This window comes from Rhinatrema bivittatum, chromosome 9 (genome assembly GCF_901001135.1).
Source record: "Rhinatrema bivittatum chromosome 9, aRhiBiv1.1, whole genome shotgun sequence".
NCBI lineage: Eukaryota > Metazoa > Chordata > Amphibia > Gymnophiona > Rhinatrematidae > Rhinatrema > Rhinatrema bivittatum.
The window spans coordinates 138,684,368-138,711,268 of NC_042623.1; the positions used below are offsets into that span (position 1 = coordinate 138,684,368).

The 26,901-nt window shown below is 44.1% G+C and overlaps 1 protein-coding gene across 1 annotated transcript in view; it reads right to left on the reverse strand.

The window, feature by feature from the left end:
* Positions 1-467: 467 nt before the first annotated feature.
* COPB2 (coatomer protein complex subunit beta 2) overlaps positions 468-26,901 on the reverse strand; it is a 125,782-nt gene continuing 99,348 nt past the window's right edge. The window contains exons 18-22 of the mRNA XM_029616068.1: positions 26,394-26,486; positions 26,115-26,295; positions 25,782-25,850; positions 25,589-25,693; positions 468-1,147 (exon numbers count right to left, since the gene is read on the reverse strand). Coding sequence (XP_029471928.1) covers positions 1,052-1,147; positions 25,589-25,693; positions 25,782-25,850; positions 26,115-26,295; positions 26,394-26,486 — 544 coding nt within the window. The 3' untranslated portion in view covers positions 468-1,051. The remainder of the gene's footprint in view (positions 1,148-25,588; positions 25,694-25,781; positions 25,851-26,114; positions 26,296-26,393; positions 26,487-26,901) is intronic.

The window sequence follows — 26,901 nt, forward strand, 5'->3', positions numbered from 1 at the left end:
GAAGCAGAAACTTAACTGTGTAGCAGTTATTAATCTTGTGTCTCACTTTATTGTTATTACCTTTATCTTCTCTGGGTGTACTCACCTGTACCCTTGCTGGAAACACCTTTGGTTTTTGCCATTTCATGAAAAGTTATTGAACTTGCATTTTATCTGGGAAGAAGTCCATACCTCAACAAAAAGGAGCGGTAATTTTCAAAGGAATTACAAGTGTAAATGTAACATACTATTGTAGCAATTTTCAAAAGCCCTCTTACGTGTATAAAACTCATTTTTAAGCATGTAAATGCTTTTGAAAATTATTCCACATTGTTAAACAACACTGTTTAATTTTCTCCTTCTTTTAAAAGGAGAAAGTAGGATTCAGATGAGAGAAGCCTATTTTAGAACCTGTAAAAACTATTTCAGCAATTGGGTTACAATTCTTAGTTCATGTAATCATAGTTGTGAAAATACCCAAATCAATGCAGTGTCAGCTTTTAAAATTTATTATGCTGCCATTTTTATATAAATGAATACTTACTACTGCACATTTTGAATTGTTAAAGGAACTTGGGCTCAAACTTCAGTATCTGCATCAAAATATACTTAAATTAATTGTCTGGTCTATTTTATTCAGTTGTTGAATGAAGGAGATTGAAACAATGTGTTAACTTCTTTAAGAAAGAACAATTGAATTTCAACAAATACTACACACGGCCTATCCTGCAATGTCTCGATAGACTTGCAGGGTTTTCAAAACACTTCATATATGACTTCTGTTGGTAAGCAAGAGTTAAGAGAAAACTTTATTAGAACCATAATTTTATTTTTGTGTTGACAGCCCTCGGTGGCAGAAGGACAAGAGAGGTCTGTACGGCTTATGGATCCTGCACACAAGTATCCTCACCCACACATTCATGCTAGCTCTGCAGCTTGAACACAGTCCATATTGATGCAATGTCAATCCATCCTTCATGGTGTGGAAAGTACAAGAACTAGGAACATACTGATCTGAATTTAATAAAAAGAGTTTGGTCGCTTAAATAATAAAAAAAAAAAAAAAAATTGTTCACTCGTCTGAGAACTCTTCATCAAGGTTGATGTCTGATGTATCAATATCTTCCAGGTCCATGTTATCCAAATCTTCCTCCAGTTCCAGGAAAGCCTGAAACAAAGAATTTCTCTTTACTTAAATGAAAGCCAAATAAAGTCATAATTGGTATAACTACCTATGTGTAGAGTTATATACACTGCAAAAGAAATAAACTTTAAGAGCTTCATTAATTGAAAGTTGAGGTACAATAGCACTCTGGAAACCCTGCTGGGCCTAGCATAGAACAGTCTCTCTGGGAAAGAGCTTGTTGATTGGTCCTTATAAGGAGGCAGAAGTCAGGTTTGTGTGCTACATCTGTAACTAGCCTAAATATTACAGATCATTTCCATCTTAGCAAGAGATGCTCTAATGGTACTCAAATGGAAATCTCAAAAAACCACTGAACAGGAATGAATTGTTTGAAAGAGTGATATCAGATCCTCTATATAGAGCTAAACTACAGGTATTAATCATTTACCCCTCAAATATACAAAACTCCCATGTTGAAAACAGAAACTTTTCTGAAAAGGTTTTCTGCTTGTAAACAAATAAAAATCCTTTAAATGATCAACTTGATTCCTATGAAAAATGCTGTTTATGATATGCAAAGGCATAAGAAACACCATCCCAATCTGAGTGGTTACTATACCTATCTGTATCCAGACAACAACTGCACTTTAGGAATAGCTTTCCTCAAGAGATACTGCCTAACAAAAAGTACTTATTTGGAGCAAGCAGAGTTGCTTACCTGTAACAAGTGTCTCCTAGGACAGCAGGATGTTAGTCCTCACTTATGGGTGACATCATCGGATGGAGCCCGGCACGGAACTTTGATCTCAAAGAATCTAGAGCTTTCAATATTCCCCACTGAGCATGTGCAGCTGTAGTTATCACCCTGTCCTCTAGGCAGCGTCACTCAGTCCATGATATAGCTAATTCATGAAGAAACCAATTCCCAAGGGAGGCGGGCAGGTTTCATGAGGATTAACATCTTGCTGTCCTAGGAGAACAACTGTTACACGTAAGCAACTCTTTCTCCTAGGACAAGCAGGATGGTAGTCCTCACACATGGGTGAAACCCTAGCTAAGGGCTGTCCGAGCAGGACAAAGTGGGAAACCGCACAGTGCAGAAGCACTACCTGTCTCCATTTTGCCTGTGAGACAGCCGACCCAGAAGAGGTCCAGGCTGGAGAGAGTTGGGTTCACAAGAAAAACCACATAGATGACAGACACAAAACCCTTATGCGTAGCAGGGGTGCCTAAGGCAGAGGAGTGACGTGAGTGCGAGCTGAGACATACTCCGCATCACAGAAACATTACAAGCAGGGTATCAGATCAGAAACCCCGACAATGAGTTAGGCCTAGAACCTCCTGAGTTCAGGAAAAGCCTAGAGATGTAACAAGAGAAGGACTCTTGGGCAAAGACCACATAGTTTCTGGCAGTGTAGAAGACAACCAAAAACTCCAGAAGGAAACTGTGGTCCACTAACATCCGAAGGACAAATATTTCTGCAGAAGTGTGCCCATGTGCGAGAGGTACATTGGGCAGAAAAACCCAAGCAACTCTTGGAAAAGAATCAGCAACTACGGCAGGGCCCACGATAGACTGTACGTTCCAAAGCAAAAGATCTGAATAGATCGCTAGCCTAAATCCCAGGCAGGGAGAAAACAGGCATGAAACTCATCTACACGCTGTCAAGGGCAGGGCTAACTATCCTGTCACAGGAACATCAGGTGTGCAGGAAGGCACTTTGGGCAACCTAGTAAAAGGAGAAAGTTAAAGGCAGCACATGCCAGAGCCTTGCAAAAAATACAAGGAAAAAGATGATGTATCTTTTCCTTGCAGGAAAACACTAAAACATATCACGAATGCCTTAACTTTTCCTCTCCCTTCCCCCGACATTCCAGCCCAGCCGGAAATCGGAGGGAACGAGAACACAAAGCGATTGACAGCTAGAATGCTGGGGGAAGCCCCAAGTCACTAGGTGGTATATCCCAACCCCATGCAAATAACTCACTGCCTAATCCAGTAGGGAGTTACCCACTGAGACAGAACCTCAGCTGCCTGTAACAACAGCTGAACTGAAAGCAAATGCCCCAGGGAAGAAATCCAAAAACACTCCACTAAAAGACAGGAAGCCAAGTTGTTGCAGTGCAACCCGAACAGGATTTCTACACCGGCCCGGAAACCCTGGAGGGCACCAAGGTATGGCCAGGGCGATCTCGGAACAGATTGTCAAGCTCCTGGCAAATGTATTAATTCCCCTTCCATGAGTGCAATTACTTCCCCCCAAGGGAGCATGCAGTTCAGTAAAAGAAACATCTGTGCATGAACCAGGACTCCCCTGTCTGCAGACAGGGTTATCTCCAAAATGGGGAAGTAAAGCTTACAAGCCACTGCATCCAAGAGCACACCTATGTTGCAGGGTCCCTCATCCCCCAAACCCCCTCAGCCATGGATATGGCGAGAGTTTGAAGGGCATATTCTCCAATTAGAGGGACTAGAAACCCTCTCACTGAGGCAGGGTCCTGCAGGCGAGAATGACTGACCGGAACAGCCCTTTGAGCTCAGCAGGCATCAAGGACGGGAGATACCCTTAAGGTTCACCTGGGAGCCATTCTGGAGAGGCTCCCTCGCGAAAATGACCTGCTGAGCCAGAGAACAACCAAAGGAAAGCGCTACTGCTCGACTGGCTCTCTAAGCTTGTGAGGAACAGAGAGTAACCGCCAATAGAAGTGGTGAACTCCCTTTCCCAGAAAAACTGACAACGAGGGACACCCCTCATAGGGGTGGACAACTGGGCATCCAGAGGGACACCTACAAGGGTTATCCTGGAACACGGTTGAGTTTCCATTTTTGGAAGGGAGAGGAGCAATGGGAATCGGGACCTCCTGCTCCCAAAAAAACTTCAGTTCTCCTGAGGACAGTTGAGGTACAATCACTGATCACTGAGGTTCAAAAGCGACCAATCCACCACTGGCAACTACCCTCAGAAGGGTGGGTCACAGTAATCAACTGAGGAGCCCCAGCAAAAACAGTCCAACGACCGCTTCTTCTGTTCCCTGGCCCCCCCAAGAGACTCTCCAATTCAAGAATCGAGACTCTGGCTCATAGAAATACATGCCAGAAATGGAAACTTAGGGGCTTCCCCATGAAAGAGGTCCAGGACACAGGACGGATCAAGAGACATATTCCTCTTCTGAGGGAGAAGAGGACTCCCGACACTACCCTCCCAGTGCCCACGCCTCTCAGGAATGTAGTAGTCCTGGGGCTTAGATGCACAACCGGTTGTGCTCACCACGAGGGTTAACTAACACACACACACACACACTAACACACACACACACAAACACAGGAAAATGAGCCCTTCACTGAGAAACACACTGAACAGTACTTACTCAAGGGAATCCACTTGCTGGAGTAGGTGGCTATGCACTGCCCAAAAGGCAAAAAACAGTGTGTGATGACGCCTCCTCCGCCAGTGCTTCCCAGCACTTTGCAGTGCAGAACTGACAAGGAAGCCAAGACCATGACGTGACAATGTCAGATCCTTGGCTTGGCAGGAACTGCATGGAGAGGGAGAATGCTGCCTGTCACTACCTGAGGTGCACAGAGTAGATGCCTTGCCGTACCAGACCGCATATGCTGCTCTTCATAGTCACAGTAACTCACAGTGAAGTAAACAGGAACAGTGTGACGACAATGTTCCCAGGACCACTGGTGCACTGGGCATGGCATAGTGTCAGGTGGCATGCCATGGTGGCATCCTCTGAGAACGCTCCAAGAGGCTGGACACACCCCTTGCAACTGTATCAGAAATAGCTCATGGAGCCCTGTGGTTATGTCCCACTCTATCCACAACATCCACTGGTGTCCACAGTAGTGACTAAGCTCATACAGCCCATAGTGCTATTGCGCGTACCATCGAAGGGCACAGAACGACGTGGCACACAGGACTTTGACAGCACTTGACCAAATCAGGATCAGATTGAATGAATGTAGTGCCATCCTCGGCACCAAAGGCATTCGCGGACCTAGATCTGATGAAGCACCCAGTTCCCGAAGGCATTGATGGACCGGTGGTACAAGGAATGCCAGGGGTGCCTTCAGGCAGAGGCTCTGCAGCCCCAACATAGCACATCAATGCCCACAGGAACAGATGACCACCAGCGCATTTGACTGTCCCTCTTGGCTCATCTGTTTTCCGAGGGTGTTGATGCAGCGAGCTTAATGGTGACTCACCAGCGGCTAGGGCTGAACCCAATGGCTCAGGGATCCTGAGATCACTGACATCGATGGTCCCGGATCAGCGCTCGATCCATCCAAGATGGAAATCCCTCTCTCCTTAGGGCTTCAGTGGTACTCGCTGGCTCTCATGAGTTCTGTCGGATGATGCCTTAAGGACAACTAGGGTGCCCAGTGGCAATCCCAGCACCTCATTGGTGGTGCTCAATGTCAGAGCAGCAACGAAAGGCACTGGTGGCCAATGTGCCCGATGGCCTCCATGGCGGCCCATACCCTGATGGCGCATAATGCACAGATGGCAGCGGGGTAGTTCTGCATTGCAACGGCATCAAAGCCGCACTTTGAGATGGTAGTGTGGCCACTCATTGTGACTGCCATGAGGGCGGCCATGGCATCAAAGCCACGCATAGAGGAGAGCTGTGGCAGAGGCCACGCACCTCAACTGCCTCAAGGCCTGTCATCACATATCCCGTCTGCATTGGGGTTGGCCATGCACGCACCTCGATGGAATTGAGGACATCGATGGCCCTGTGACCATCGCGGGCATCAATGGCTCCGAGCACTGCGGCCATCGAGGCACTTACCTCGAAAGCCTCAAGGATGGCCGTGCGCACACCTTGATAGAAATGAGGGCACCGTGGCATTGACTTCACTGAAGGCACTGTGGCCATCACGGCAATGATGGCACCGCAGCATTGATGGCAACATTGCATCGATGGCAACATCGCATCGATGGCATAGAGGCCTTGAACTTAAAAAAATTTATAAATACCACCACCAAGGATTGCTTCTACAAACTACAAGTCCTCAAAAAGTTAAAACCACTCCTTCACTTCAACGACTTTCGCCTTGTTCTACAATCCATTATCTTTTCTAAACTCGACTACTGCAACGCAATCCTACACGGCCTCCCCGCCAACAGTATCAAGCCTCTACAGATGGTACAAAACACCGCAGCCAGAATCCTAACAAACACCAATAAAAGAGACCATATCACCCCCTTTCTAAGCAACCTCCACTGGCTACCCATCAAACAGAGAATCCTATTTAAAACCCTCACCATTATTCATAAAGCAATACACAACATCGCACCTATCTCACTCCAAACTCAACTCCGTCCACACTTATCCACCAGACCCATCAGAAGCGCTTACAGAGGCACATTATTCGCACCTCCAGCAAAAACAATATTAAGAAAAAGAGCACTCTCAACGGTAGGACCACACCAATGGAATGCTCTCCCCCCAGACCTTCGCCTCGAACCCAGTTTACCAGAGTTCAAAAAAAGGTTAAAAACCTGGCTCTACAGGCAAGCATTCCCATTTCCAGAATCAAACTAGGGGACTTATCTGGACTTTTTTCAGTTCCCTCCAGTGACTTTTTCAGGTCCCTTCATGGACTACTTGTCAGGACACCTACCCTCATTCTCAAGATCCCTTACTCTTACCTCCCCTCACCACCTTCCCTCCTTCCTTCATCCCTCCTGCCTTCATTCCCCCTGCCTTCCTTCGATTCTGCCCTCCTTCCCCCTGCTACCCCCTTTCTTTACAACCACACCAGTAAACCTATGTTAACTTGTATTTAATGTCGCTAATACCAATACAATATATATTTATTTTAATACTATACTTATTTACTCTCAAGTTATTTAATTGTCATTTATCACCTTTACTATATATATATGTATATTTATTTATTATTATTCCTTTTACTCTCAAGTCATATTGAGTTTATTTATTGCTATTCATCCTGCAATTATTATGCTCATTGTTTAACCTCGTTAAATCACAAAATATGGAATATCTTTGTTCTCCCGTTAATTTGCAATGTTTAACCCTGCTAATTGTTTTTTAAAATACGGAAACGTTTAATAGTTTATTGTTATTGCTAATGTTACTGTTCAATGTTCCATGTAAAATGCCCCGGTCGGACCTACCAGACCAGGGCAACTTTTCGTTTCATGTAAACCGGATTGATTTGTATCTTATACAGGAATTCCGGTACATAAAAATTAAAAATAAATAAATAAATAAATAAATTGAAAGCAGCAAGGGTGTCAGCAACAAGGTCATCACAGACAGCATCGAGGGGAACCACGGCTCCCAATGGCAGACCTGGTCCCTGAAGCCAGCCACTACTCCGCCATATCGATGCCCCGTATGGTACTGAGGGCAGTTCCATGCCGCGATGACCTCAAGGGAGTCCCTGCATCTCGATGGCATCAAGGATGACCATGGTGCTCGATGGCAAGCCCAGCCCCCCGACACGGTCCTGTCACAGATGTGCATGGGCAACTGTTACTGGGCACCCAGGGAGACTGTTCTGCCATAACTGGCAATCAGGAGGGAAGACTGTGTCATCCAGGGCTCCTGCCATGGAGACTGGCTCCTTTGAGTATGGGGAGGATAAGCTCTCCACCCACCACAGGAATGGTATAGTCCTCGATCTCTTCACTGTCTGACCGCCATCGATGCCAACTGATCGGTGTAATGTCATGGAACTCCTACCCAGGTAAAACTTGGGCAAGTTCCCAGGCTCTGCGGCCTATGCGGATCACCCCTGGACTGCACTCAGTCTGTCCTCCTGTCATCAGACAAAAGGTACAAAAACAGACAAAGCAAGGAGAGGACACAGAAGCTAAACTGCAGGTGCAGTATGAATTTTTTTTTTCTTTTTTGTAAGAAAGAAAGACTCTGCCAGACTGCACAGGGACTAAGGCCCGCCATGCGGATGGTAGACAGAGGAAAGGAGAAAAGAAAACTACTGTAAGGTAAAGGAAAGCACCTACAGCTCTTAAAAAACTCCCAAAAAAGACTGTAGAGGAAGAGAACAAAGCTGAACCCATGAACACATGGCTCCTATAACTAAACGGCTCTGCAGAAAGAAAAAAAAAAAAAAGAGACTGGAACTCTGCCTAGGGGGGGCAGGGTGATGACTACGGTTGCACATGCTCAGTGGGGCGTGTTGAAAGTTCTAGATTCTTTGAGATCAAAGTTCCGTGCCAGGCTCCATCCGATGTCACCCATGTGTAAGGACTACCATCCTGCTTGTCCTAGGAGAATAGCTGTTAACACAGTTGAGCTGGTCACTTGTTCTCTGGTCTGAATGATGCAAAATGAAGACCTCACTAAGACACGACAAGTGATCAGCTTGGCCATCTTAACAGCTATGCTAGCTAAGAACTTGTTATAAACCATTTCCTGAGGCAAGCTATGAAGAAACAGCAGCCATTGTCAAGACATGGATAGGCAAAGTAATCACTCAGATTGAGATGACATTTCTTATGCCTTTGCATAAGCACAGAAAACAGCATTTTTCATAGGAGTCAGATCAGTTAAAAAGGACTTTTTTAAATTTGCAAGTTGAACATTTTAAAAAATATTTCTATTCTCACCTAATTAGAGCTCTGTATATTTGAGGAGTTATTGATTGATGTCTGCAGTTTAACTCTGTATAGTGTGTGCCTAGCCTTTGGGCATCTGATACTCCCTCTTTCAAATAACTCCTTCCTGTCCAGGTTACTATGGGTATTTTGAGATTCCATATGAGTACCGTTAAAGCACTGTATCTCTTGCAAAATATTACAGAGCAAACAACTTGTTTATCAAAGTTATTTGCACTTTTCAAGAGCGTATAGTCCTTGATACCCACTGAGAAAGTAATTCAACCTTGATGACTTCTGAATGGCTAGATTGAAATGCTGATTTAAAGAATAATGTTCAGTTTAATGGTAGGTAAGTCTTCAGGGTAGATGCTTAAAGACCTAGAGCCAAAGACTATGGATTTTTAGTATATACTAAGATGTGAATGCTACCAAGCTATGAAATCCAAACTGAGTTAAAATGTCAGTATTTTAATTGTTCTAGGCTGCAACCAATTGATGAAGACCATGAAACAAGCAAAAGCTGGATATTTAGATTAGTGTTACTCCTTAAATTATCATCCCCCACCAGCAGATAGAGACAGAAAATGAAAGCTTTGTTGGAAACAGCCTACACATAAAGAACTGTTCCTCCAGCAGCATTTCAGTATTTCTTAGTCTCCAGCAGATGGTAAAGGTGCCAAATGTGTGGTCTGAAGATTCAGGTAGGCAAATTACTCCCAGACGTGGTTAGGTTATTTGAAACAATTCCCCCAGTCAAGCAGGGACAAGCTGGGGGGGGATGTCCGTAGTCCTTCTCTTGTTTGATCCTGTTGATGAGAGGGGTCTGAAAGCCAGTTGTATTGGTTCCCTTTTCCCTTCTTTCTTCTCTAGGCCCCACCTTCCCCTTTTGAGCTGCTTGGGAGAAGTCTTGGGGTAGAAGGAAGACCCTGCAAGTAAGCCTCTGGAAGCAGGGGAGTATCTAAGTTGTACTTTGGAAAGTAGAGTTTTTTTTTTTTTTTAAAGAGAGAACAGCTAGAAAAGGCATAAATAATGAAAATCGGTTGGCCAGAGGCTGCCTCTTCAGCAATGTGGGAGCAGTCAGATATTGTTGGGACTCATCAGAAAGAAGACAGGGTAGCAGCAGCTTTCTTTTATTTTTTAATTCAGCCACAAAGCTCAACCAGTATGGCCGCTCCTGCAGAGTGCGGGAAAAGGTGTCCTGCATGTAGTGGCCACTGCGGGAGTGCTGCACCATCAAGGCTTTTTCTGCACTTGCACCAGGGGAGGGCTGTTTGGGGGATGCCCTCCCTAGTGAGAATAGCAAACAGCCCTCAGGAAACAAGTTGGCTGTTTCTTCCGAGGTTAGCCCTGCTGGAGAAAAACTGGCAAGGGCAGGAATGGCTGCCATTTTAGATGCTATCTCTTGCACTACTGGGGCCAGCAGGGTGACCTTTTCAGAGCTACCAGTGCTATCCCCCACAGCGGGGACAAGTGCACCCTAACAGAAGGAGTAAAGTCGGTGGGGGAGAGGGGGCAATAGAATGATTGGGGAAGCTCATCGGTGCTTTACCACTGTGGAGTTTATGGTGCTAGTGTACCAAGCCTTTTTTTTTTTTTTAAGCAGACCCTGCCCACCTGGGGCTTCCTCAGGAGTATCTTCTGATTACACTTGAGCAAAATGGGCCAGGTGGGAATCGAAGCCAGATTTAGAAATAGCATCTGTGGAATTTCGAAATGGCTCTCAGAGGGTGTTTACTGCCAAGGAGGAGATGGAAAGTGAACCAGACAAGGAGGCACTGGAAGGAGAAATCCCTGTTACGGATGGTGATTACTTCAGAGTAATTCTCTTATTTAAGAGAAAGGAGTTTCCAGCATTGATTACTCAAGCTCTGGTGAAGTTGGAAATAAGGAAACAAGATGGAACCAGCCCAGGAGGGAGGACCCCATTCTGGAAATTCTCAGAGGCCCATCTAAGGCCGTTCCCTTCCATATGGTGGTGAAGGCCCTTAGTCTCTATGGAGTGGGAGACTCCAGAGGCAGGATTAAAAGTGGGCAGAATCATGGCTAAATGGAATCCTCTCTCTCATGATGCTTTGGAGTTAATGTTTTCTAAGGTGGATTTTTGGTGTCATAAGAACATAAGATATGCCATATTTGGTCAGACCAAGGGTCCATCAAGCGCAGTATCCTGGATCCAACAGTGGCCAATCCAAGTCACAAATACCTGGCAAGTACCCAAACATTAAATAGATTCCATGCTATTAACAGAAGTTTATGGATTTCTCCAAGAACTTATCCAAACCTTTTTTAAATCTAGCTACACTAACTGCCTTAACCACATCCTCTGGCAATGAATTCCAGAGTTTGTGTGTTGAGTTAAAAAGAATTTTCTCCGATTTGTTTTAAATGTGCTACTTGCTAACTTCATGGAGTGCCTACTAGTCCTTCTATTATCTGAAAGACTAAATACCCATTTCACATTTACTCATTCAAGTCTTTTCAATATTTTGTAGACCTCTATCATATCTCTGCTCAGCCATCTCTTCTCCAAGCTGAACAGCTCTAACCTCTTTAGCCGTCTTTGTGTCTGCAGTCACAAAGAAGATGACAATCCCAATCGCAGGGGGTGTGGCCCTGAAAGATGCCCATGATAGGAAGATAGTAATCCAAGAGCAGACCTTTGAGGTATCAGCCTTGGCTCTCAGAATGGCAGTTTGTAGTAGTTGTATGTCTAGGACATATCTTACTGGGCACAGCAGATCCAGTGGGCGATACGGAGGAAGGTATGACAGTAAGGGAGATAGAAAGGCTGGAATGTGGTTTCACCTTTATAGCTGATACTCTTTATGATATTAATCGAGCCTCAGCAAGAAGTACAGGGGCCTCAGTATTAGCCAGGCATTTGTTGAAGTTGTGTAACTGGGCAGCAGATGTCTGATCCTAGTCACATCTAGGAAAACTGCTCTTTTGGAGAAAGCTTCTATTTAGAGAAAACCTGGAGAAGATAGTAAAGCATTTGGGTGAGCAAAATCTCATATGCTGTTGGAGAATAAGCCCAATGGAACTCAAAGGGGTTCCCAACAGATTTAAATTTAGGGAGGAAAGGTGCTACCAGCTGGGAAAGAGTTCTTCTCAGAGGCAGTCTGGGAATAAAATTCAGCCCTTTCGTGCAAGCCAAAGAGGCACAAGAAACAGTGTTGGAAGTAGCACAGGGGGGTTAAGGGTTCCCAATAAGGTTCAAAAGGTTCATTCTCCTCTGTAGATTGGAGGATGACTGTCCCAGTTTTATGGGGTGTGGACCCAAATTCCAACTGACCAGTGAGTCCTTGCTATAATAAGAAATGATTACACGTTAGGATTTGCTCGCCTAGAAGTGGATGCCTTCATGGTATCCCCCTGTCATTCAGGGAAGTGGTAAGATCTACTCTGGCTCGCCTTCTCCAACTGGCAGTGGTGGTTCCGGTGCCAAGAAGAGAATGGCATTTTGGTCGCTATTCTATTTACTTCGTGATGCCCAAAAGACTGTTCATCTAGTCCCATTCTGGATTTGAAGAAGCTAAACACAATCTTAAGGGTGTTTCACTTCCATATGGAAACTTCATTCAGTGATCGCGGTAGCACAAAGAAGACCCCTTAGAATTTTATCTGCATATTCTGATCCGGAGTGATCAGCACAGATTCCTCACATTTGCTGTACTGGCGAGGTGGGGGAGTCACTCCTAGTTTCAATCTCTTTCGTTTAGTTTAGCAACAGTGCCAAAAACCTTTTCCAAGGTTATGCTAATTGTAGCACATCTCCGCAGTGAAGGAGTATGGGTTCATTCTTGTCTCAATGACTGGTCTGAGGAGGAAGGTCATCGCTCCATTTCCAGAGTGATCCAGCTGTTACAGGAACAGGATTGGGTCGTGAGTTTTCCCAAGAGCAAGCATCGACCCCCTCAAAAGCTGGAATATCTGAGAGCTTATTTCAATACTCAAGAAAGAAAGGTGTATCTAATGGCAGGAAGGATGGTCAAACTCTAGGGTCAGGTTCACAACATACTGCGGATTAAGGCCCCTGGAGCCTGGGATTATCTGCAAGTTCTGGTATCAATGGTGTCAAACTATGGATTTGGTTCTGTGAGCAGGAATACATGTGACCACTGCAGGGTCTCTCCTTTCATAGAAGAATTCTCAGCCTCAGAATAACAAGATCAAATTCCCCTTATGACGAGGGTCAGGATCGGCCTTTCTTGGTGAATTTGGAGATTCTGGAATGGATAGTGGTAACCACAGATGTCAGTATAAGTGGCTGGGGACTTACTGCCAAGGACATACAGCTCAGAGTCGATGGAGCATGTTGGAAGCAGTATGGTCCATCAATTGGTAAGGCAATCAGAAGATTCTTGCTGGAGTTTCTCCTTTTGGTCAAGGGGTTGATGTGTGATGGATAACGCTACAGCAGTAGCATACATAAACTGGCAAGGGGACCAGAAGTCCAGCGGTATTGTTGGAGGTGAGTCTCTTATTCCGGAAAATCATCTGAAGACTCTGTGTTATACATTGCAGGAGTGGAGAATGTCCAAGTGGATATCTCAAGCAGGCATACTTTATATCCCTGGTAATGGAAACTGTCAGACATGGCATTCTCCAGGATCCTGTCCAAGTGGGAAGATATTCAGATAGATCTGATGGTGTTGAGAACAAATGCTAAGCAGCCTCAGTTTTTCAGTTGAAGAAGGGAGCTGGGGTCAGCAGGTCTGAATGCCTTGTAGCAGTTTTGGTCTCAGGGAGGACTACTGTACATTTTTTCCCCCTTGGTCTCTGATAGGAAGGATTATCCAGAAGCTAAAGAGGCATCGGGGCTGAGTGGTTCTTGTGGCCCAGCTGGCCTTGGTTCACTGATCTGGTAACACTCGGCATAGAGGAACCACTGAAGTTCAGGATTTACACCACCAGGGTCCGGTTTTCTTGAAACAGATGGTTCACTTCTCTCGCGGATTGGCTCTTGCATGAAGCTGAAGAACAAAGGTTATTCACAGGAGGACACTTCCACCTTGCTTCAAGCTAGAAAGAGTCATTCTAGCTTATGTTTGTATTTGGAAGGTGTTTTGAGTAATGGTATGTAGAGGAGATTTCCCCATTTGAGGCTCTGGGCCCAGCAATTCTCCTCTTCTTGCAGAAAGGTTTACAGAGGGGCCTGGCATTAAATTTGCTCAAGATGCAAGTGGCAGCGCTTTAGTGATATAGAGGGAAAGAGTACCTGGATGTGGTAAGGCTCTTGAAGGGAGGATAATATAGGCTTCTTCCGATCAGATAATTATTCCTTTCCTGGAATAAATTTGGTATTGAAGGCCTTTTGTGATCCCATCAAAGAAGCTTTTCTAAGGACCTTAATTTGAAGAGTTTTTCTAGTATTGATCTGTGGCAAGGCATATCTTGGAAATACAGACCTTGTCCTGCAGAGACCTTTTTCTTAAAATTTCAGAGAACAGGGTTTCGATTTGAATGGTTCCATCTTTTTTTCCTAAAATTATTTATTCATTCCATTTGAACCAAATAGTGGAACTGCTATTCTTCAGGAAGTCTACTTCTGGAGATAGGTCTTAGGAACTCCATGTTTTGGATGTGCTTAGGATATTTTTAAGGTATCTGAAGGTGACTAATGCTTTCCAAAGACTGGACCATTTCTTCATGCTATTCAGTGGTCACAAGAACGCAGAGAAGGCATCTAAGGCTTCCATTTATTTATTTATTTTGAATTTTTATATACCGAAGTTCTTGTAGGAAATACAAATCAATCCGGTTTACATGGAACAGAAAAATGCCAAAGGCCTTAAATAACTGCCCAGGGCTTTACAGGAAACAGTTAAACAGAACAACTCCATATTGTCAGATGGATTACGACTATTGCTTTGGCATACATTTTCATGCGGCTGGTGGTTCCCGAGAGACTCAGGGCACATTCAACAAGGGCTCAAGCAGTCTCTTGGGGAGAGTATCAGTTGGTATTGCCACAGGACATTTGCAAAGCAGTGACTTAGTCTTTGTTGCATACCTTCTCCAAGCATTATAGGTTTGTTTTTGAACTAGGGATGCAGGTTTCTTTAGGACAGGTATCTTGAGAGCAGGTCTTTCAGGATCCTTCTCAGATTAGTAGTAGCTTGGGTACATCTTATGCATTTGGACTGCTGTGGTAGCATGGGATCTACCTAAATTTTGGGTACTTGCCAGGTACTTGTAACCTGGATTGGCCACTGTTGGAAACAGGATGCTGGGCTTGATGGACCCTCAGTCTGACCCAGTATGGCAACCTCTTATGTTCCTAAAATTTGTGTTTCTTACCTGTTAATTTTCTTTCCTTGAGTCCAGCTGGCCTGTACCCTGTTCTATGTGTATAAAGCATTTTCGTGACTATAGAATATTCCACTGTTTCTGGTTTTCAGACCTTCTCTATGGAGAAATTACTTCTTACCTGATATTTTTCCTTTCCTAATACAGTCAAGCCAGACAAGTGAGTTATGCACACCAACCAGCAGATGGAGACAAACAGGCTCACTGATATCACTATTTATATACCTCTGCGCTGACACCAGCATGCAAGCATTCCTGTAACAAGCTAATAGAGGACAAACTTAATTCCATCAATTATCAACCTTAGTATTGGTTCAAGTGAGATTTTTTTTTCTTTTACCAGTGGACTTCCACAGGACCAAGGAAGCAGAAGCACAGGCAGAATTCTCAACAATAAACCAGAAACAATGCACCTGCAGCAAAGTATAAAATTCATCTTGTATTTCAATTCCACTTAGCTGTCTGCAAGTAAACTCCCCTGCAAGGCACAGACTGCAAAAACTCTTCAAGACACCAGCAGCATAAGGAGAGCCCTGGCCTAATCTGTGTTAAAAGAAAGGAAATTGTCAGGTAAGAATTAATTTCACCTTCCTCTTCATCCAGTCAGACCAGGCCGGAACAGTGAGATGCTGCCCCAGCCCAACACAACACTGCCAAGACAAAAAAAAAACTTTTCCCCAAGCTCTGACATCCAGGCAGTAAAGCTTAGAAAAGGTATGCAAAGACAACTGCATCTCTGCTACACAGATTTCCAAGGAAGGACTAATCTCCACTATGCCCAAAAAACTGCCTGCACCATTGTGGAATGAGCCTGACCTGCCTCAGCAACAGTATGCTGGAAGACACATAAGGTACTGAAACTACTTCTTAATTCATTGTGCCATCATAGTCTTAGAGGTCACCTCATCCTTCTGTGTTCCACCATACAGTACAAAGAAATGAGCAAAGCACCTGAAGGCACTAGTGACCTTGAGACAGATGTCTCTTCATGTCCAAGAAATGAAAAAGAGTGAGTAAACTACATAAGCCCGTTAAGGGAAGGCAAAAAGACCGACTGATACAAAACAAAAATCTGCAACGACTTTCAGAAGAAAGAAGGGAACTGATTGAGTCTGGACATTTTTCTATGCAACCAATAAGAATGACTCTCTACCAGAGTGTGCTTGAAACTCAGAAACCCTCAGAGTCCTACAACAGTAAGTAAGAGATCCATTGACAATGTAAATAGCCTGAAGAAATAGCCTTAAGAGGAGTAAACTGCAATTTTTACAAGAATCAACTAAGTTTAGATCACAAAGCAAAACTGAAATCTGGAGTAGAGATCTAATATGCTTAACACCTCCAGTTAACTAGATAGTGGCCTCCTGTGAACACTACTATTTTAAAACGAGAGATATCCATCATTTGCAGCTACAACGTATTAGTGTCAACACCTTAGAAAAACCTTTCTGCAAAAATTCCAAATCAATGGAACAGGCACAACCCCAGAGGCACCCTAAGAACATGCCATACTGGGTCAGACCAAGGGTCCATCAAGCCCAGCATCCTGTTTTCAACAGTGGCCAATCCAGACCTTAGGAACCTGGCAAGTACCCAAAAACTAAGTCTATTCCATGTTACCATTGCTAGTAATAGCGGTGGTTATTATCTAAGTCAACTTAATTAATAGCAGGTAATGGACTTCTCCTCCTTCGAACCATGCAACTCCAAGATGGCTACCGTACCTACCAAGGCCCCGTCCTCTGCAGTGGAAAAAACAAACCCAAAAACCCCATTGCCCACAAGCATGCCTGAAGTCCGCAGGATATTAAGAATTGCTGCATTCTACTGTTTCTGTGCCTCATTTCAAATATGGCACAACTACAATTCTACTCTCCCCAGAAGCCATTTCCTAGTGCCTTTCATTGCAAATCATGCACGGGCATTTCTCGTTCTATGCCACCACTGCCAAGCTCCCCCAACCCCCCCCCCCCAAAATAAAATGTCGCTGCTACTGACATCTGGGTAAAAAGCAGAGCTGCTTACCTGTAACAGGTGTTCTCCTAGGACAGCAGGATGTTAGTCCTCACAGATGAATATCGTCATCGGATGGAACCCGGCACGAAAAACTTATGTCAAAGTTTCTGGAACTTTGACTTGACATACTGAGCTTTCCCAGCATGCCCTATTCCACGCATCCACATAGAGTCCCTCTTCAGTCTCGTAACATAGAATTACGATAAAAATTGAAACAAAAAATAGGAAAAACACAACTCCATGGGGTGGCAGGTGGGTTTTTGGAGGAGTACCATCTTGCTGCCTAGGAGAACACCTGATACAAGTAAGCAACTCTGCTTTCTCCTAAGACAAGCAGGATGGTAGTCCTCACACATGGGTGAATCCCTAGCTACAGGCTGCTCCCCAACACAAAACGTGGACCAACAAGCATCAATCAGGTGCCAATGGGCACAACAACCACAGTGTTGTTGGTAAGAAAGTGGGGAGACAGCTTGAACCCCAAACAATGGGTTTCGACCAGTCTGGAATCTCTGAGGTTCTACACCTCAGAGATTCCAGACTGGTCGAACCTACTATCATGTCAGCCATCTCTATCCAGACAGTAGTGAGAGGCAAATGCATGGAAAGAACTCCATGTTGCAGCTCTGCAGATCTCCTCCATGGGAACTGCTCATAAGTGGACCACCAACGTTGCCATAGCTCTGACAGAAGGAGCCTTGACATGACCCCCAAGATGCAGTCCTGCCTGGGCATAACAGAAGGCGATGCAGTCTGCTAGCCAATTGGATAGTGTCTGTTTGGCAACAGAAACTCCCAACCTATTCCTGTCAAAAGAAATGAAAAATTGGGTGGACTGTCTATGGGCTTCTGTCCGCTCTAGACAGAAGGCTAAGGCTCTCTTGCAATCCAAACTGTGAATGGGGCCTGGGAAATAATGTTGGCAGGACGACTGACTGGTTAAGATGGAAATTCGTCACCATCTTAGATAGGAACTTAGGGTGTGTACGCAATACCAGACTATCATGACAGAATTTGGTATAAAGTAGATAAGACACTAAGGCCTGGAGCTCACTGACCCTGCGTGGTGAAGTGACCGCCACCAAAAATATGACTTCAGGTCAGGTACTTCAGGTCACAGGAGCGGCTGTGGCTCAAAAGAAGCTTTCATTAGCTGAGCTAGTACCACGTTGAGGTCCCAAGACACAGCAGGAGGCCTTAGGGGAGGCTTCATTGAAACAGGCCCCACATGAAGCGTACAACTATTGGCTGTACAGAGATGGGCGCACCATCTACATCTTGGTAGTATGCATCATTTGCACTTAAATGAACTCTAACATACTTAAAAGCTTCAAGAGTCTTCGTGGACTAGAGAAATCGAAGGATACGCACATAGAAGACCCCTGCCCAATGTTGGGCAAAGGCGTCCAAGGCTGGTTTGCAGTCTGACCTGTACAGGAAGAACTACTAAGTTACCTTTCCGTTGCATGGGGACACAAACAAGTCCATATCCGGGCTCCCCTAGAGGCAGAAGATCTGGTTTGTCACCCTCTGGGGTCCAGAGACCACTCGTGGGGTCTGAAGGCACGACTCAACCTGTCTGCTATCACATTCTCCGTTTCAACCAGATACATAGCCCCAAGTACCATCCCATGGGACAGGGCCCACGACTAGATCTAGACTGCTTCCCGACACAGGAGGTACGACCCTGTGCCTCCCTGCTTGTTGACATACAGACAACCAAGTTGTGATATGGTATCAGGACAATTTTGCTGGACAGCTGATCACAAAGCCCATAGAGCGTACCTGATTGCCCGGAGCTCCACAAAATTGATCTGAAACCGTGCTTCCCAGGAGAACCATAGGCCTTGGGTGCGGAGCCGTTCTACATGAGCTCCCCACCACAAAGTAGACACATCTGTGTTTAGGACAATTTGGGTAGAGGATTTTGGAAAGATATTCCCCGCTCCAAATTCGAGAGAGCCTGCCACCAGTACAAAGAGCCCCGGAGAGACGGAGTGACTCGGATGTGAGCCTAGAGGCTCTGCATGGCCTGGCACAACTGCAACCTCAGGGACCATTGGGCTCTGCGAATGTGTAAGCACGCCAAGGGAGTAACATGGATGGTAGCGGCCATGTGGCCCAAAGCCTCAATATATGCTGAGCTGAAATCTGCTGGCGCTGTTGAATTACTGCTGCTATGGACACCAAGGTGACCGCCCTGGATCGCAGCAGGAAGACTCTTGCCTGACCGTGTCTAGCAGGGCTCCTATAAAATCCAATCAAGGTGATGGGCTGAGATGGGACTTTAGGTAGTTGATGACAATCCCTAGTGACACCAACACCCGGATGGTCAAGCTCAAAGACTGATCGGCCTCTAAGAGGTGCTCTTTACCAGCCAATCATCCAAGTATGGGAAAAAAACATGCATTCCTAGTCTGTGAAGGTGCACCCCCACCATGGCCAGACATTTCGTGAAGACACGTGGGGCCGACGCTAGTCCAAACGGCAACACTCTGTACTGGAAGTGCTGTTTTCCCACCACAAATCTGAGATACTTCCTGTGGCCTGGGAAGATCTTGATGTGTGTATGCATCCTTCAAATCGAGGGAGCATAGATAGACCCTTTTTTGCAGGAAGGAAATCAGGGTCCCCAGGGAAACCATCTTGAACTTTTTTTTTTTTGAGAAACTTGTTCAAGGCTCTTAGATCTAGGATGGGACAGAGTCCCCTGTTCTCTTTGGAATCAGGAAGTACTGGGAGTAGAATCCATGCCCTCTTTGCTTTGGTGGGACAGGCTCAACCTCTCTGGCCGTTAAGAGGGCAGAGAGCTCCCGTAACAATGCCTCCCTGAAGCGCTACTGACCCCCAAAACGGACATGCTCAGTATGCCAAGTCAAAGTTCCAGAAACTTTGACATAAGTTTTCCGTGTCGGGCTCCATCCGATGATGTAACCCATGTGTCTGTCTACAGCCAATTAAATGAGGAATGACTGTCTACAGCCAATTAAAGACTTACTCTCAAGCCTCAATTTAGTATTGAATGCCAACAAAACCGAAATGCTCATTATCTCCCAAGATCCCTCACCATCTCTTCAAGCTCCTCTCACCCAAACTCAATTAGCAAGTTCTCACCAGACGTCAGGGATCTTGGAGCCTGGCTAGACAACAATCTAAACCTAAAAAAGTTTGTAAACAATACCGCAAAGGACTGCTTTTACAAACGGCAAGTCCTCAGAAAGCTAAAACCCCTCCTTCACTTCTCTGACTTCCGGCTAGTACTTCAATCCATCATACTATCTAAGCTCGATTATTGCAACTCCCTCCTTCTCGGTCTACCCTCAAATACCATCAAACCCTTACAAATGGTTCAAAACGCCGCTGCCAGAATACTTACAAACTCTAATAAAAGAGATCACATCACTCCAATCCTTCGTAACCTACATTGGCTTCCTATTAACCACAGGATCCTCTATAAAGTGCTCACAATTATTCACAAAGCAACATACAATCTTGCTCCGATCATATTAAGCACCCAACTCCAACCTCATACTTCATCCAGACCAATTAGAAGCGCATACAAAGGCACATTGCAAGCCCCTCAGGTAAAATCATCACTGAGCAAAAGAGCACTATCTTCAGGAGGCCCCCACCAATGGAATGCGCTCCCCCCAGATCTAAGACTAGAACCAAGTCATTAGGAGTTCAAAAAAAAGCTAAAAACATGGCTTTTCCGTCAAGCCTTCCCAGATATCTAATGCTACCTAATCAAGTCTTTTAACCCAAATCATGGGTTATCTCACTGTTTTTTCCTATTACAATTTTTTTCAACTGTACCTTATTTTTTGAGCTCTTTCATCTTTGTATTTATACTTTACTCACACTCCATTTACTCTATCTCTTTTATATATATATATATTTTTTTCTATATAATATTTATTACTACATTACTATGTTTAATTGGTTATCTATTCTATTTGTTCCATAATTTATTGTTAGTTCTATTGTTACCTGTTTTATTGATCAACTGTTCTATGTAAAGCCCACTACTCTTTTTGGGCATTTAAAAGTTGTATGTAAACCGGATTGATTTGTAGTTCCTACAAGAACTTCGGTCTATAAAAATTAAAAATAAATAAATAAATAAATGTGTGAGGACTACTATTCTGCTTGCCCTAGGAGAAGACTCATTCTTGCTGGTTTATTTATTTTTTTTTTTTTTTACAAGAAGCTTTCATAAACTGCAACAAGCAGCTGTGACTCTTCCACCAGACAGCTAAAAAACCAGAGGAGAAGTGGAAAAAAGGAGGGGGGGGGGAGTGGAACTACTAAATAATCACACTGGTAATTCTCTGGTCCCCAGAGGAGTTCCCTTAAGGTTTCACCTTGGAGATGGAAACAGAACTACCAAGGACTTGTGCTGGGATACCTCTGGAACCCGGAAGAGTTCTCTTGAGGAAGAGAGCTTTAAGCTAGCACCTCAGGGGAGCAAGGAGGTGGGAGAGGGGAATAGAGGCTCCAAGTACTTACACTAGTAGCCCTCTGGTTCCCACTGGTGCTCCACCAAGGGAGGAAGACTTCTGTCACCTCAGGAATTGCCAACAACAAGAGTCAACTCCTTTGAGTCAAGGCTATGATCAACTGAGGGCGTGAGAACTCATCTGTCATTTCAGGAGCTGCCCACTAGAAATCTTCCTGTCTACCTGGTCTAATTATTTTATTTATTTATTTATTTATTTATTTATTTAAAAAGTATTTATATACCGCTTTTCAAATAGAGTTTTGTCAAAACGGTTTACAAATATAAATAAAAACAATGAAAATAAAATTAAGAATAAATATACATAAAAATAATAGCTAAATACTAGCGAAAACAAAATTGTTTTTATAAAATGAAAGAAAAAGAAAAGAGGTGACTGTACCGTGATGAGAATATGGAATCTGGGAGTGGATGTCAGGTGGATGGGATTGTGGTAGTGAGAGATAGATTTTTTGGTAGAAGAATGTTGTGATGGAATATTAAATGCGAGTTGAAAAAGATCTTGGGTTACAGCATTGGATGCTTACCTAGCATCTGCTGGAGACAGAGAATACTGGAAGGCTGATGTCAGCATAGAGGTAATACAAGCAGTGACATCAGCAAGCCTATTGATCTGTGTCTCCATCTGCTGGTTGACATGCATAACCCACTGGTCTCACCTGGTCTGACTGGACGAAGAAGAATAAGGGGATTAAGTAATAGTTTGGGTTAACTTTAAAATTCTTTATCACTCCTGCTCGTATTGGGGTAGTTGATGGTTTCGCTTTGTGGGAGAAGTACTGAAATGCTGCAGGTGGCACAGTTTATGTAGGCTGTTTCTAGCAGCTTTCATTCTGTCTCCATTTCATTAAAAGTTATAACCCACATTCGTCACAAAGGTTCAAAATGGCTTACAGAGTAAAAACATACATATTAAAAATGAACGAATCAAGACAATACAAACATTTAGAAAAAAAAATCTCTGCCAAGGAAAAACGATTAATAGCTCACTATTTAAGGTACTATAAATGTCTTTTTGAATAGATATGCTTTTAAGGCTTTCTTAAAAGATTTTTCTCAGACCAGGGCCTGGATGACATTGGGCAGGGAATTCCAAAAAAATTGGACCAGCTGCTGAGAATGCTGTCCCTTGTAATATTCAGATGGGATGATTTTATCAATGGCACTTCTAGGAGGTATTTACCTTCTGATCTCAAAGACCAAGAAAGCCTGTAAATCCTGAAGAGTGAGCTCACTCGGCAACCAATATTGCCAAGAAAATATTTAAAGATGGTCGAGGCAAGTTGTGAAGGATTCGCTACTTGATGGGCAACGAATGGAGTTCAAAAGGGATGTCCATGCGAGAACATATAAAAGAAAATTAGGTCTTACCTTCAATAATTTTCGTTCCTGTAGTACCAAGGATCAGTCCAGACTCCTGGGTTTTGCCTCCACACCAGCAGATGGAGACAGAGCAAGATTTGACTGGCTCTGCCATATATAACAGGGTGCCACCCACAGTCAGCCAGTATTACGCAATGTCAAAGCAGAATGATTCTCAAACCAAACTATCTTCAGGAAATGCAACTGAACATATGGATCACTGACCCCAACAAGAAAAGCAAACCTGTAAATAAGGGCACGAACAGCAGAAAAAATCCGCAGATCACAGGACACAAAAAAAAACAAATAGCAATAGCGGACTCTCCCCAACTTTTATGCACACACAGCGGGGCGGGACTCTGGACTGATCCTTGGTACTACAGGAACAAAAATTATCGAAAGTAAGACCTAATTTTCTTTTTCCCTGTACGTACCGGATCAGTTCAGACTCCTGGGATCTACAGAGCTTGCACTTACGAGGGATGGGAACTGGAGAGGCCCGCTCCTCAACACGCCTACCCCGAAATTTCCCCCGCTCGGATCTTGCACATCCAGTCTGTAATGTCGTGCAAAAGTATGCAACGACTTCCAAGTTGCTGCTCTGCAAATCTCTTGCAGAGAAACTTGATGACACTCAGCCCAGGAAGCCGCCTGGGATCGAGTGGAATACGCCTTAAGCCCTACCGGCAAAGGCTTTCCACAAAGCAAGTAAGCAGAATTTATGGCCTCTTTCAGCCACTGGGCGATCGTGCTCTTGGAGGCCCTATTACCCCACTTTGGTCCATTCCAGAGAACAAAGGGATGATCCGAGACCCTAAAAGCATTAGTAACTTCCAGATAACGCAGAAGTGCCCTCCGAACATCCAATTTTCTCAAATCCTTGGAAAGAGGATTCAACCGATCCAAATCGGAAAACGAAGGAAGTTCCACTGACTGATTCAAATGAAAAGAGGACACCACTTTCGGAAGAAAAGATGGTACAGTCCATAAACTAACCCCAGAATCTGAGATCCTCAAGAAAGGTTCCCTGCATGATAACGCCTGCAATTCAGAGACCTGACGCGCCGAGGAAATTGCTACCAAAAATACCACCTTCAACATGAGGTCCTTCATAGTCGCTCTCTTCAACGGCTCGAAAGGAAGCGCACACAAAGCCTTAAGAACAACATTCAAATTCCAGGATGGACATGGAGAACACACCGGTGGGCACAAATGCTTTGCCCCGCGAAGAAACCGAGAAACATCAGGATGCGCCGCCAATGCGACCCCATCTATAGAACAGTGCAAACAGCCCAGGGCTGCCTCCTGCACCCGCAAGGAACTACAGGACAAGCCTTTGGTCAAACCGTCCTGGAGGAAAACTAGAACACTGGATATCAACGCCCGAGTAGGAACAATCTGACGCTCAACGCACAATGACTCAAAAATCTTCCAAACCCGTACATAAGATAGTGAAGCAGACACCTTGCACGACCTCAGGGAGTGTAGTCACCTAACCTGCTCCGTTGTCCATCGACGGGTCCTGAAGCGGTCTGGTTGGGGTGAGTGATCTGGGCTCCCCGGTATCTCCCCAAGCTGGGCTGCCTACAAGGCACAGGTAGGGCCCGCGACCCTTAGCCACAGCCGCCTGCAGAACCAGGGGGTATGGTCCCCTCACGACCTCCCCCCCTTTTTTTTTTTTTTTTAAAGAACTTAATTCAAATTAACTAAAAACACCAAACCTATTCTATCTTATCTCCCCTTTTTATTTTTAAGAAATCAGACTGAGTGTTGCACCTGGACCATCTGCTGGAGACAGAGTAATACTGGCTGACTGTGGGTGGCACCCTGGTATATATGGCAGAGCCAGTCAAATCTTGCTCTGTCTCCATCTGCTGGTGCGGAGGCAAAACCCAGGAGTCTGGACTGATCCGGTACGTACAGGGAACTGCCATCTCATCAATATAGGAGCTGTGGCATTCTGAACCAGCTGAAGAGGGAGCCCCACATATAAAGAATAGCAATATTCCAGCCCACAGAGAATCAGAGCCTGGAGGACCATTTGAAAATCCTAAAGTTCCACTAGTGAGTACAATTTTTTTTTTTTTTTAAACATTCCAGAGTTTTAAAAATGACTTGATGAATGCTTTTATCTGCGCTACAAGTGTTAGAGGAGGAAAAAACCCATGCATCTGGACTGGTCTGGTAAGACTCAAGGAAAGAAAATTAGCAGGTAAGAAACCCAATTTGTCTTTACCGACGCAGATATATAGGGTAATCAAATTAGCCATTGTCTGGCAAACCTTGCAAGTAATTGTTACCCACAGGGTTTAGCCATAATCAAAGCAAATTTGAGCCTGCTTTTTGTGGAGGAACATTAACGCATAATAACCAGTTGCTCATAGTTGTCACCCAACCTAATCCTGCCCTAGGAAAACCTATGCAAGTAAAAGTGCATGTATTACTGACACAAATGCATATTTTTACCCATGTAAAGGGCAGGCAATAATAAAATGGCTCATTTTTGCTGGTAAAACAGGGTTTTGCCCCATGGAAATGACTTTGGTTTTGCCCTCATTGTTCTTACTCACTTGGACAAAAATCTGTTAATCCCTGTATAATTTCAAATGAAGATTTTAAATTTCAGACATGCAGGTTTATTAACTTAGATGTGAGAGAACTGAAAAGTTTCACCTTTTCATCTTTCGTCTCTGGTAGTGCGACTGGTGGTTTTTGTACTGTTGTAGGGGATGGGGTGGCTGCTGCTGCTGGTGGTGGCATTGCTTCTTCCTCAGAATGCTTAAAAAAGATAAAAGTGAGAAGTATGAATGCCTTGCATCCTATTATGGCACTCCAGACACAGATTACAATATATCATGACACTGACCTGTGCTATTTTAACTTCTACTGGATCAAATCCTCTGGCTTCTTCTAACACATTTCTTTCTTCGTTTGGCTACAAGAAAATGCGCTCATTTAATACAAGTGGGTGGATTCCCAATATCACTAATCTGGTACCCAAATAAAAATGGTCATATTTACAATATTCTTTAAACAGAATATGCTTATTTCCGATGTTGGTTTGCAGTGGTATACTCTATCAAGCTGCATAAAGAGATGCTGATATGAATAGAAAGCAATGAGGACAAATTCCCCTATTCTACTACATTTTATCCTCAAAGTATATTTATAAGATTGCCTGTTCCTTCAGGTTACTTACAGTGACAAGTGGATATTCCCTAGCTGGTCGCAAGGCATCAGAGGTTTGGACCAAGTACTGTTCAGCTGCAAATGCCTCTCTTAACCCTGGGAACAAATTTTCATATTCTGTGGGATCTGCTAAGGAATCAGCAGCTTTCTGATTGATTTTGGAAAGATTTTCTCGCCATAGTTTAACCACCCTGCAAAAGTAATAAAAGGGTAATAAGATAAAAAAATACTCTTTTTTTTTACTCTTAAAAAATCCACCTTGGCTTCCAAAAAACACTCTTCCTCTTACCTTGAAACCTGATGTGGTAAATACGTTCGAGCCAAGAAGGCAGCTTCTGGCAAACGATCTGTTTTAATCAAAAGTTCCAGGCAGCTGTCAAGCCTAAAAGATTGAAAATTAAAGGAAGATCAAATGTTGGGTTGTGTAATTCAATTTTATTTCTCTTGTTAGACTGAATGAATTTTTAAATCAATTTAAACTGCTGACATTTTACTAATTGGCCTGCTAACTGTAAACGTATGACACTAGTAATGCAAGTGAGCATTAGAATGGGACCAAAAGGATGCTATGATGTGAAGAGTAAGCCAGAGACTAATTGTGGGTCCTGTTATTTGTAACTGCGCTTCGGCCTTCCTGTTATATGGTAATGTTCAGTTAATCCCCGTTTGATGTAAACCGGTCTGATATGAAGCTTGTCATGAAGTTCGGTATAGAAAAATGTTAAATAAATAAAATAAATAAATGATATTGCACCAGGAATGAAATTAGGTAAGACTAGTTGGGCCTTATGGTTCTC